This window comes from Pocillopora verrucosa, chromosome 4 (genome assembly GCF_036669915.1).
Source record: "Pocillopora verrucosa isolate sample1 chromosome 4, ASM3666991v2, whole genome shotgun sequence".
In the NCBI taxonomy this organism is placed as follows: Eukaryota; Metazoa; Cnidaria; class Anthozoa; order Scleractinia; family Pocilloporidae; genus Pocillopora; species Pocillopora verrucosa.
Genome location: NC_089315.1, coordinates 25,802,770 through 25,816,352, shown reverse-complemented (window position 1 = coordinate 25,816,352; position 13,583 = coordinate 25,802,770). Strand labels below are relative to the sequence as shown.

At 36.0% G+C, this 13,583-nt stretch overlaps 1 protein-coding gene across 1 annotated transcript; it reads left to right on the top strand.

Moving 5' to 3' along the window:
* Window positions 1-1,777: 1,777 nt before the first annotated feature.
* On the top strand, window positions 1,778-13,340 carry LOC131779308 (tyrosine-protein kinase RYK-like). Its single transcript, XM_059095851.2, has 14 exons — window positions 1,778-2,136; window positions 2,241-2,386; window positions 4,926-5,028; window positions 5,662-5,814; window positions 6,212-6,407; window positions 7,376-7,692; window positions 7,831-7,908; window positions 8,066-8,188; window positions 8,514-8,606; window positions 9,101-9,300; window positions 9,483-9,592; window positions 9,942-10,104; window positions 10,699-10,835; window positions 11,292-13,340. Exons 1-14 carry the CDS (start codon window positions 1,995-1,997, stop codon window positions 11,434-11,436), a joined length of 2,106 nt encoding a protein of 701 aa, XP_058951834.2. The 5' UTR covers window positions 1,778-1,994; the 3' UTR covers window positions 11,437-13,340.
* The last annotated feature ends 243 nt before the right edge of the window (window positions 13,341-13,583 follow it).

Here is a 13,583-nt window from a genome sequence, read left to right as displayed (position 1 = left end):
ACACCATTATTGAAAACCCCTGAAGCAAATTGATAATACTTAAAATAAAAAGGAAAATTCTCCCGACCAGTCCTGTTTTTTTTAAGGGCACAATGGATTATTTTATTCAGATTTCTCTGAATCTGCGAGCAATTCAGTTACGTGAGCGAAGATGGGTTCCATGTCCCAGACGTGGATTGATTTGTACGCGCAAAACGAGAATGATTTGTTGCTTCATTTTTCCTGATCAGAAAAGTCACGGTCTAAAATACGTATACGATAATTCTTCGTAGATCCGAACAACTCTGATATATGTAAAGGGCTGGGAATTTTGGCATCTTTCACAGAGGTCCATAAATAGCAGCGCTGCAACGTAAATTGCTGGGATGAAACTCCGTGTTATTCCTTCGTTTCAACCTTCCGGAGTCTCAGGAGATATCGAGCGATTGAAGATTTCACATTTTGAAGCTGATAAAACTGTTCTTAAAAAGCTAAACTGTTTGAAACTGATTATGAAAAGGGACCGAAAAAGCTCCGAAAAGCCTGGAGGTGGCATTGACAAATGTTACTGCGCTCACTGAAAATTTTGTCAATTTTGGGTGACAAACGTTTTGCAACGAGTCAGATTTCCGCACGTCAGCTTCTTGTCCCGTGATATCATTTAGCAGCGCCGTTACTTATCAAGCCACTGCCTTGCGTAACAGGCTCGTCTCAGATGAGATCCACAAACTGACCCCACATCATTACAAAAATATTTTTGTAACCGATTCCAAAAAAAGATTGCCCTTTAAGAGAGAAACAAGATTTTTATATTGAGTTACATAGTATGAAATGTCGAATGACTTCCCTCTTCCTTAGTCCATTGTTGAGTGGGTACAATTTCCTGTTTCCTGAAAACAGTGGGTCTATTGATGTAAAGTGCAGTGAGGGTCATTTCAACTCTTTCCTCTCATAATTTTTTATTCTCCATCATTTTAGAGTCTGTCTGCTGTCCACAAAGCGCTCCAAGGACAGGCACTTTAGAGGCATCCAAACAGCTTTCCTTTTTTTTATTCCACAGAGCAACGACAGTAACTTCGTTCCCAGGGGTCGAAAAAAAAATTACTGGAAAGACACGGCTTTGTCCACCGCCTCACTTGAAAAAAAGATTCTTAAAAGCCTCAAGTAAACCAAGGGTTACCACATCTTGCGTAATTTTTTTCTCGCGTCTCTTGTTGTTATTGTTGTTTATTATTTTTCATTATTATTTTATTTTTTATGGGCAGTTCTGTCCCGTTAAAGTTTAGAATGGTGATGTTAAATGAATTAAGTTAATGAAATGGTAGTACGAGTATTAGCAAGTTAACACGGTCATATGTTATCAAAATACTATTATTTGTTTCGGAGCTCAGACCCGTTTAAATTAGTATCCAAAACGTATTCCATGAAGATAGTTGAAGTATCCTTTTTCCGTAGTTAAATCTTTGTAATCGTAACACTTGAGTTTAGAGAGTACAGCATCCTTTCGAGAACGGGTAGTTCTGTGTTTTTGGAGTGTACACTTTTTCCATCTTTATCCGATGCTCAAAATGGCGATGACCGCATAGGTAATATTACTGACTAAGCTATCACGCACGTGATTAAAGTGCAAACTCGTTTTACCGGAAACTCGTTGACTCAGTTGTTTCATTAACACAAAACGCGCCAAATGATGACAGGTTCTTTTGTTTTCGGAGCACGTACAGCGATCGATTTCCAATCGATAGCTGCGAGTTATTGGGCCACGGGATCATGACGTCAAACCTTGCCCCACCAAGGAGAGCAGCTACACTTACCCAACTAGAATTTCTGTAGTGCGTCATCGGGATTCATGTTTTGAAATTTGGTACGGTATTGGAAGGTCCAGAATACTTAACTAGACATGTTCAAATTAGTCCCGGAACATGCTACATCATCCGACATTTAGGGGAAAGGTTACTTAAGAGATTCAAACGTGCACTGGATGCGTAACTTGTGAGGCCTCTTCGCTCGTAAACATGTACACAATCTGGTTCGTGGGTCATCGATCTACAACGTGGTCGTACTTGGTTGTCCTTTTAGTGTTTTGCTCCATTCTACAGCGAACAACAGCTCAGTTACATCTGTTTATTACAAAGGAGGATGCCAACACACATCTAAGTGAGTATACGTCTTTCAAGAAAGGTAGCAAGTTTGTAAATAGTTCGCAAACCATGTGGATCGAGGGAGAAGAATCATTCGCGATGGCTTATTCTATATTTCAGAGATGAACTTCCAGGGAAGATTGTACCTCATTCGCGATGGAGAACCAACCACTATGGTGCAGAATCCTGGTGCATTTTATCGTTTTATGTCACCGTTAGATTCATCGGTTTCAACGATTCAGCTAAGCTGGTTTTCATCTCCGCAGGTGAGTACGACGTGATAAGCGAGAGTGATATATATACGATTGTTGGGTGTTTTGATTCTCACTGGAGTCGAACAAAGTCCATCAGCCTGTCTCTGTGAATGATTTGTCGACTTCGGGTTAGTGTTTAGTCATAGTTATTATTTATTTTAGTTTGTGCCTCAAATTGAGGAGGAAAGAAAGATTTCCGTGCGTTTCTGATCATTTGAATGAAAGGGTTCTCTTAGCATCCTAGTAGCACAATACTCCACTTTACGCAATGCTAATTTTGTAGTGTATTTTTTTGTCATCTTACTTCATTCATGTGACGTTCCGCGAACTATTTTCGTCTTAGAAATCAGATGATTATGTTCCAGAAAACATTTTCATCATTGAAGAGTCGTTCTGATGAAAAAAACTTTGCCAAAAACGCCAATATTATAAACACGACGAATCGGGGTATTTTGTTTTGCATGGCCGGAATGCATTCTTTCTTCCCCTATTGTTCGCTTAGCAATGATTATTAACGATCGAAAATCGGCAATTCTTTCTTCGGTTCGAGTGCTGAATGCTTCAGATCTTCCTGTTCTAAGCTTTGAAGGAATCAAATGAAAGGTATTAACGATATCGGCGATCTAAGGGTTTCGTGTTGACGGTTTTAGCGTGGACCATTAAGTATTTGTCGTTGTTTATTTAAGCCGGACTGATCGCTCTCTGTCTTGAATGAATGGAATTGTAATGTGGTGTTTTTCAAATTGTAAGCGATCGGACAAGCCATTTGGAGCATTTTATCAAAAAATGTGATGTATGCTGATGTCTGGAAAATTTCTGTCGAAAAGGCAATCTAGAATATGACTCAGGGGGATAATGCCGTTGATTTTTTTACGCCAATATTCTAAGCTTAGAATTGGCAATGAACTTTAGGAATGCATGTGGTTGTGTTTATTGTTCTTTAAGAAGATTTAGCAGAGGCAAGTCTGTAAAATGGCCGTTTTCCAGTGTTTTTCTAATTATTTGCTCCCGTTAAATCATTCAAACGTGATCTTGCCACAATATCATTTCCTACTCCTTGAACTGCGAGCCTTCAGAATTGGATTTTAGTGTAGTTCCGTTGGGCTCGAGCGTTTCCTGTTGTGGCCTCTGAAAGGCACGTAAAAGCTTGTTTTTATCATGGATAATTCAAGATTGCGGAGGAAACAGCTGAACAATATCAACTTGATAAGCCAAAAGCTTGTTAAGACACGGTAGGGTACGATTTAAGATGTGATGAGGGCGCCTTGCCAAGCAGAGGAAAACAAAACAATAACGAGTAGTCATTTAGTCTAACCACTTGGTTTGCAATAAAGTTGGCGTCCGTTATAATCATTTCATCCATAATGGCATTTCCTATTATGCTACAAGTTGAATATTTGACTCTCAAGAAACAATTTAATGTTTATGGTGTCAGTTACACAACTTAAATATCCTTTTTTTTGCCAAAGCAAAATAACTTGAGAAATTGATCAATCATGAAACCACAGATTCAGTGGCTTCCATTTAAGATTCTGTGCGAGAGCTACAACCAACATAACTCTATTGGGAAATTTCAGTCTGAATTGTTTGATTTTCAAACATGTCTTAGTTTTGACAATCAAGCATAAAGAGGTAGTGTTGCAATAACTTAAAGGTCCTCTGATGATATTGTTTCAGGGCTTTGTCCAAAAAGCCTTAGCTGAAATTAATTATTTCAAAAGAAGAGATAACACTTGATTTTTTTAGGAGTTTATTCACTTTAACCCTTTAACTCCTAAGATCTGATTGTTAATTCTCCCCTCTATCTTCTACACATTTCCTTGAATCAGTGATGAGAATTTAGTGTTAGATCAAAATAAAAACTTCTACCAGACACGTTGGAGTATTCTAAATACCTGTTTGCAGGATAATGTATGATTATTATGGGGAGAAATTCTTTATTAATCACCTCAGGGAGTTAAAGGATTGAAAAAATTAAAATGTTGTAAATTTGCATGTGAGCATACTGGCAGGAGATTGTTGGTTTGTAACAAAATATCTAAATAAGCTGGAAAACTACTTTGGGTATTGTATCAAATGCAATTTTCAAAACCAAAGAGCTTTAATATTCTACTCTGTTCTTCAGTTTTTTTAATAAAGTTCTGCTCGCATAGTGGGTTGGAATTGGTGAAAATAAGAGGTTTTGAACCATTGGTGACAATTTCATCCTCCCATGTTCACCTGATATTATGAAATAGCAGAGATACTCTTTAAGTCTGTTACTCACAACCAGGAGGCAAGTGATTAACACACTTTTCTCTTGTTCTCCTGATAACTAAACTGAGTACACAGAGCTATTTCATAGGTGGATCTTTCCGTAGAATTAACTTTTTCACTCTCAGAGGCTACATAAGAGGAATTTCTCCACATATCTTTTGGGAAATTCTGTATGATTCAGCAACAATTTCTCAGAAGCAAAATTATAAGATGTGTATGGTAAACTGTGCAAAGGATAGCTTGCTAGATCTTGGATATGTGGTGGTTATGGTATTGATGATGTCTTCTTTTACAGGTCTCACACTATAGCATGAACTTCAAATCAAGTGATCATAGTATCATGCCTGATCCTCATGCAGCCACTCCTTTGGAAGGAATTGTTCCACAATCTCAAAAAGGTGTGAATGACCTGTCTTTACAGGTTCACATTTTAGTGTTTTATACAAACACTGAATTTTAAAGTGATCCATATGTTTGTTTGTTTGTTTGTTAGCAGAAGAAGTTAGTACAATACATGCAGTGAGAGTGCATCTTAACATGTTTTGTTAGCATTTTAAGTTACCTTGATAAGTACTCTCCAAGAAATAGTTTGAAACATGGGAGGGGGGGAAGTATACTTGATAAGGAAAATGATTATCAATGGACTAAATGTCCTGTACAAGGTACAGTTTATAAGTATATACGCTACAAACAAGGAAGATCCTTGCTAAAACTGAATTTCAACTAAGTTTTTCATAGTATCTTTACAAAGATACTTCTTTCTCTCTTGTAAGCAGTTGCATAGAAAGCGTTCTTGCTTCCAGAATGCGATTCTTGTCAAAGGGAAAGGCAAAAACTTTCTGAAGGGACCTGTTGCTTCTTACAAATTCTTCACACAATGAAGTCATATTTTCTTAATTATTAATTGGTATCCTAGGGTGGAGTGGGTGAATGTTTTTTTGTTTTTTGTTTTTTGTTTTTTTTAATTTTTTTTCAGAATTGTACTTTCCTGAATAAAATGTACTGATTTGTCATGTTGTTTTGTCTCACAGCCTTTCAGGTTTCCTTCTACTGTCCTGGTACTACCGAGGGAGAAGTTGATATGACATTTTCCTTGAACTACACCAGAATTGTTTCAGGCTCAGTGGATACGGAGGAGATCAAAAGTTTTATGCTCACAGTGAGAAGACGATGTGAAAAAACAGGTAATTGACATTGAATAAGACACTATCATTTTGCTTTCCTGCAGGGTTTTTTTTTTCTCAAATTCCTTGTTTGTTCAGATCAGTGTCCTATGAGACATTCAAACAGAGCCTAACTGAAAATTACTCAGTCATCATTATCATTGTTGTTTTTGCCTTCTTGCTATTCACTTTGATGAAACAATTCTTAGCTTGCCTGGACAGAAGCTTCAAGATTTATTTTTGTAGATCAATTATCATTTTTGACACTTTACCCTTCACCCCCATGAGTGGCCAAGACATCATTTCTCTTTCCAATATAAATATGATACCAAGCAGACAAATGATGAGATTACAGAAAAATGTCAACTTGGATTATTAGTTGATCCAACACCAAATGTTTACATGAAATTCTCTACAGATGGAAATGACAATTTCATCGAACAAGTTACATCCTCGCCATGGTCACGTAGTAAAGTTGTGGGAATCTGTGCAGGCTTGACGACTGTTATTATATCTGTTGTTGGGCTGGTGTTACTGTTTCGTTATTGTATGAGACAGAGGAAGTTGAAGATAGAGTTTGAAGATGATGTGGAAATGTATCGCAGCAGCAGCAGGTTTGTTACTTAGCAGTCTGTCCTTTCAATGGTTTTGCATCTTTGAAAGCTGCTGACTGTGAATTCATTGGCTATTGTAAAATAGGGTTGGCAATTTTTCCTCTTTGTTTTTTTTCAGCAGTAGAGTCAAACCTTGATTATCCAGACCTCAATTATCTGAATTTCTTGATCATTCAAACTTTTTCCCTGGTCCCAATTTTGTCATGAATTTTTATTAGTCATGATCAAGATCCGTAGCCCTCTTTTTTTTTAAAACTACAGTGTTGAAAAGTAAAGTGAAGGCAAGTTTTGCTTTCAAAAAGCAAAAGCAGAGCTCACACGCGTCATAACTAATGAAGAACATTTGATTGAGGTCTGATTGGCTTAGAGTTACTTTGTTGCTACATGAGATTTCACACTCTATAGGCTCTTTCAGTGTGGTATGCAAGATAAAAAAGTTATTACACAGCATCACGAATGGTTATTCACAATCATCGTGTCCTTGAACCATGAGCGATATTTTCTTTCGATTAAATGTCGCTTTCTTAATTTAATCAGTTTTTGTTCCTAACTGATATTCATATTTTCAACTATCCGGACCCTCGATTATCCAGACTATTTCATCTTGTCCCAACAAGTCCTGTCAATCAAGGTTTCAGTTTTTGACTTCTATCTCCTGAGCTCATTCACAGACAAGTGATAAGATAGTTTTCTTATGAATAGAACATGTTATGTATTGTGTTTGTAAGTCAACAATAGGTTTTAGAATTGTGCTCTGAGGTCATCTAAGGTGGTGGGAGATTTTCTACTAAAGATGTTGAGTGAAATTGATTTTTTAACTTAAATGTAAGAATCAGTGTAAAAATTTCTATGACACAACATTTTTGCAGTGAAACTTCAGGTCTTTGTATCGCGTACCCTTATTCTTTTATGTTTACTGAATATATTTCCTTTGATACCTGACAAAATTCTCTTTTGTAAAAAACCAGTTCATCCAAGATTTACAAAAAAGAAGAGCAACAAGAAGAAGAAGTTGATGAAACAGTGGATTCTTCAAAGCCAGGACTGTTTTACAGCCCACCAAGGCCTAATTATCAACCTCCAGGAGGAGGAGGAGGAGGGCGTGGCCGTGCTAACACAAGTGGCAGTGACTCCTCAACAACTGATCTGATTATTCCCGAGGAAAGTAGTGATATGTGTATTCAAAAGCAATCAGAGGGAAGGTACAGCAGTAGAGATGGCAGACACGGAGTAAGACATAAACATCGACGACATGAACGACAGTGGAAACATGGAAGCTTGTCTAGTATGTTTGTTTGTTTGTTTGTTTTTTTCACATGGGTGTGTTTGGGTCTGTTCGGAAACTGTACCTTCTGGTAAATTATGTCAGTTGATTCATAATTATGTAAAGGGTTTCATTTCATTCTCTCTTTATTTGGTGCAGATACAAAATACACTTGGATACAAGAGAGACCTTTGTCATCTTATCATGAAACAGAATCTTTGTTGGAGAGAAGAAATAGTAAGGGAGTTTTTTATTGATTTTTGTTTTGGTAAATCAAGTCAGTTGTTACATATATTTTGGTTTTAGTTGTCAATAACATATTGACTGCACTAGTGTGTCCTTATTACAAGTAGATGTATTAGTTTTTTGTAACTAATAAAGATTTTTTTCACAGCTCCTGATGAAGCTCAGAATACTGGAGGACTTTTTACAGTATTAAATGAATTTTGGGCAACAGAACTTGCAGATGTTTTAATACCAAGAGACCAAGTGTCAGTTGGAGATCCTTTGTATAGAGGTTAGTTAGATGCAAAGAACTTTGGATGTTATTTCATTTCCTGGCACATAAACTTGCTTTTCCTCTTTTAAATTTTGATTACTGAGCAACGTGACTGACAGTTAGCCCCTTGGGTTTAAGTGTAGTTATTAACAGTAAGCTTTTAAGATCAGATTGGCCTATAAACATACAATCACATTCCAATTACTGTAAAGAAAGAGGTAGATTGTTTCAAGCGACAATTGTCATGTGCCAATTTATTCCAAGTGTTCCAAATGGTTAAAAATAACTGTCTGTGACAAGGAAAGTTGATTCATTTGTTCACCATTGGAAATTTATTTTGCAGGAACATTTGGATGTTTGTATAAAGGTTCTGTTCGAGGACTAAGTGAAGAGCAACCTCGCAAGAAAATGGAAGTGTCCATCAAAGCACTTCAAGGTAAGACCAAACCTGAAAATCTTCTGGAGTTTGTGTCTAATACAGTGATCTGGTGGCATCTGGAGTAGGATAGTGGAGTAGGACAGTGATCTGGTGGCATCTGGAGGAGGATAGTGCAGAAGCACAAATGACCTTTGTTAGGCTTTTCAAAGACAAAGTGCTAATACTCCATTTAGTAAATTTGAGGAGTTTTTCCATTTTACTTGTGGATTTGTTAAGTGCAGAAACAAGTAATGTGGGAGTTTGATATGCAAAAATTGTGACATTATCATGGTCTTAGTTTAGGGATAGCATGCATTATTTTAAAGGAGTTATTTTTGTGCACTTGTGTGAGGTTTTGGTTGGCCATTGAGGTGTTTGAATAACTTTTTGTGAGTTTTGTAGTTCCCTACTGCATTCTTTTCTTCAACTAATTCAATTCTTTTAATGAAATATTTTAAGTGCAGTACAGAGTTCTGTAGAGTTGTGTTTTGACTCAGTTTTATCCTTCACAGATGAAGCAGACATGGACACCATCACTTCTTTTATGCAGGAAGCAATGGTCATAAAAGGCTTCAAGCATCCAAATGTTGTGGAACTGGTGGGTGTGGTGCTTCAACGTTCAACGCCACCTTACATCGTAACTCCCCTAACACGAAATGGAGACCTAGGACACTTTTTGAAGATTTCAAGAGCAACATCTGCAAGAGTACAGGTGAGAACACAAGAACAGCATCAATAGGGAGTGTGGAGACAGTCTACTGTAAGAAATGGTTGGGATTGTTGGCCAGAAATTGGTGTACCTCTGATCATTAGACCAATGAAGATGACAAAGATAAAGAAAGTAGAATGTGTTAGATCTTTAAATAAAAACTTTGAATTGATTTTTTTCCCCAGACAATAACCTCATGCCAGCTTATTGAGTTTGGAATTGAGATCTGCAAAGGAATGGATTATATCACTCAAAAAAAGATTGTTCACAGAAATCTTGCAGCAAAGAACTGCATGTAAGTATTTCTTATCTAAGTTTGCCTTGTGTTTCATATAGTTGCCTTTTATCTTAGTTTTCTTCTTTTTTGCTAAGAATTTAGGCGATTCAGGTTTGTAAGATCATGAAAATAAAGATTTTTCAAACATTTGCCTCCAATCTTATAGGCAATCTAATTTTAATAGTTTTCACTTTGCAATTGATAGTCACATGCCCTAGTTTACTGCTGGTGTAAAGAGGCTGTTGCTCTGACTGAGTATTTGGGTTAATATATTTCCCTGAATTTTGAGATGATGATTTATAAATTAAGAAGGGATTGGGTTTTCCATCTCAGGAAATCAGACTTATCTGAAAGTGTTTTCCTCTAGTGTCAATGATGATTTGAGTATCAAGATCACTGACTTCAGTTTGGCCAGAGATGTGAACACAACAAACTTGAATGACAAGGGAATACGGTCCAGATTACTTGTCAAATGGACAGCACTTGAGGGTTTAGCAGAGGAGGGTGAATTTTCAGAAAAAAGTGATGTGGTATGTTTCATTTCTTTTTCACTCTTTGAAGATAAATTTGGTTTTGCCTGGCTTGTCAAAATTAGGACTCTTAATTTATATTGCAAGCGCTCAGCTGGTAGTTCATCATTAGCTTTAAACATTGCATAAAGATTAAACCCTTGAGGAAGAGATGAATTTGAAAATTGTACTTGCAAGTTAAGAACAAATCAGTGTGCTTATTCTGCACAGTGTTCTCTATACATTTCCGATAGAACTGCATAAGAGAATTTCTTTAACAATAAAGAACTACATAAGTTAGTGATTATTTCTTTTATTCTCATGACCCTGATGTTTGATTTAGTGGTGATACACTGAGGAGAATTTGGATGCTTACCACTCTTAGAGATCAAATTCTTATGAGTGGCTTATAGAGGAATATATCACCATCAGTAAAGAGAATTTGCTTGTAGATCATGGAAAGGAATCAGGGATACTTGAGCAATTGTTATCACAATGACATTGACTTTGCACAACAGCAACATATTTTACAGGTTGTGGCCTTGGTACAGCCTGTTTATTGATGTGCGTCATTGTTGTATAAATGACTCATATGTGGCATTTATTCCTTCACAGTGGTCATTTGGAGTTGTTTTATGGGAGATTGTAACTCTTGCTAAGGCACCGTATCAAGCAATTGACAGTTCAAAAATGGAGCAGCATCTGCAAGCTGGACATAGATTACCACAACCTAATAACTGTCCGTATGACTTGTAAGTTTTGTTTCTTGTGGTATTTCCATACCAAAAAAATGAGCTGTAAACTTAAAATTTCAATTTTTCTCTTTTTTTTTCCTTTTTTTTTCTTTTAAGGGAGTGATTCCCTTAAATAACTCATCTTTTGTTAATAATAAAATAAAGAATGGGTGGGTTCCAATAGTCCACATTGATATCCTTCTGTGAAACAGGTCTGAGCATTCAGAGGTTAATCCTTTATCTCCTAGAAGTGTTTAACCCATAACTTCTCCCCATAAAATCCATAAATTATCCAACAATCAGGTACTGAGAATACTCATACTTATCAGGTCAAGGTTATCTTGATCAAACACCAAATTCTCATAACTAGGTTATAACAAAATGTGTAACAGCTGGAGGGGGGAAATTAACAATGAGATCTTGGTAGTTAAAGGGTTATGGCATTGTTTTGACCTTCACTGTGTCTTTTTGCAGATATTTCTTAATGAAAAACTGCTGGGAATCCAGTCCAAAAGCAAGACCAACATTTAGTCTGTTATTAAAGCAATTGGAACACTACTCCACAAGGCTGGTGCAAAATGGACTCAAGTTTGAATATCTACCAGAGTCTGACTGTTGATGAAGGGAAATTTCTTGCTTTTCTGGGCTTATTATTACCGTTTAAATATATAATTTTTGTACTTGTGGCTGTATCATAGGAAAAAAATAATTTTTGTACATTGTATAGGTTTATCAAATTATAGCCATTTAAAATTCAAGTAGCCTTATTTCAGGTATGTTTGAAGCATGGCAGTTAAAAAATTCATCGGTTGTTACATTAAAGGTGGCTGTTTGGGTGGGTCAGTTTTTTAAAAATATTAAGCCACTATTTAATGAAACTGAAGGCGAAGTTTTGCTTTTGAAAACACAGACATGTGGGAAGACTTTCATTTTACAACATTGTAGGTTATGGGTCAGTATTTTTGTAGGATTTTTTCAGTGTTGCTTGTAGCACTTTTCTTTTCCAATGTTGTGTTTCACATGTCAATTATTAAATCATATGGTAAAATGAAAACTCATATTTCATTGGGAAGTTTTTGTTTCTGAAGGAAGCCCCTGTGCACAGGAGCATAATCTTCTGGAGATAGATCACAATTTTTGATTGTAAAGCTGTTCTTCAAATTAACATGCTGTATTTTTCATAGTGATTTACCATTGTTTTGCTGCTATAAAATTCTATGCATTTTTTTTTCTCTTGTGCTGTCTGGTAACATTGTTAAGTTTCCCCAGTTACATTTTACTGTTGCAGTATAACTGTGGTTGGTGGCATTCGTTGTTTGGTTTCAAAGTTCACATGTAAGTCATTTTGTAAATACAGTATCCATTGTTCCATTTCCAATTTTTCAGGGACATGTTTTATATTCTAGTTATGCTTTGTTCATCTTGTTTGTTGAAAATCAACATTTGAGTAGGTATCATAAAGTTTTACCCCTTATATTGCTTCATCAGGTCATTCATTAGAAAACTCTATGTTTGTTGTTTGGTAAATCATATTTGGGTTAATAGTATCAAAACAAGTTTTAACTTTGTCCACAGCATGTCATCAAACTGATTGCCTTCAGACCCTAAAGAGCTTATATTATTAATTAGCTAACCTACAAAATTAAATAACTATAAATTGTTATTTAATTAGTAAAAAGGGAGTATTTTTCTACTAAGTTTCCAAAAAAACTCCAATATAAACTTCTTTTAAAACATCATATTTGCTCACCAATCTTAACTTTGGTGGGTGTTGAATGTTTTTCAAAAAGAGTAGCGCAAGTCCCCCTACCAGATTTGGACAATTTAAGGGCAACATAAAACTTTTTGCAAATAAGCTCAGTGTTTATGGTTTTGGAAAATGTAAATTATGTTTTCCAAGCCATTTTCTGAGACATATTGTTAGAAAATTCTGTTGCAAGCTATTTTGTACATTTAACACAGTAAAATTTTCAAAACAGTTTGTTTTGCAACATTGTTTATGGAGATGCTGGGATTGGATCATATTTGCGAATTAGCAGTAGAGAGCTACTGCAAATGTTAATCTGTGTATGGAGCTTACTAGAATTGTAGTTTTCAAATGTGTTCTTTTGGTTCACGTTCAGATTTGTACAGTGTAGTTAGTTTTTTTTTTGACGGGATGTTAGTAATAGAACGTCTCAAAAGTATAACAGAACGAGCGCATTTTTCTTTAGCGTATTGCATAATGTATGGCTTCTCTTTATAACTTAATCTCATAACACGGTTGTTAATAGTGGTTGGTTAATTTTAATGCAGTAAAGTGTTGTGGAAAAACGTTGTTTCGGAGCCAAAGTTGAGCCGCTTGCTTAAAACATACCTTAGCATGAAGATATGTAGATACAGTATTAATAAAATGTTTTGTAAAGAAATAAACACATATCACGTTAAAAGTAATAGCCAAAAATATATATGATGTATATAGTGATTTTAAGGTAACTGTGTCTTTGAATGGTGGATCTTTCTGGCAATAAACATGTAATTTAGCATTTCTTGTTGGGCATGAATTGTTATACGTTATGTCAGAAATGATTTAGCTTTGGTGATGAGACTCTGAAGGTCACTTCAATTTTACATCACATATTAGAGTTATGTTGCAATATTGAAGCATTTCATGCAACAGTTACTCTGATATGCGGTCTTTTCACGCAATGCGGGAGAGAGCGCGTTGCGTGACGAGAGAAATGACAGTTGCGAAGGGGAGGTTATGTTTCGTAACCCTGTACACCC

Excerpts from the sequence above, each read along its gene's own strand:
- LOC131779308 (XM_059095851.2), top strand. The coding sequence starts at position 1,995 with ATGTACACAATCTGGTTCGTGGGTCATCGATCTACAACGTGGTCGTAC. Across the intron at positions 2,137-2,240 it reads GGATGCCAACACACATCTAA|AGATGAACTTCCAGGGAAGA; the intron begins GTGAGTATACGT and ends TCTATATTTCAG. Across the intron at positions 5,815-6,211 it reads AAGACGATGTGAAAAAACAG|ATGGAAATGACAATTTCATC; the intron begins GTAATTGACATT and ends AATTCTCTACAG.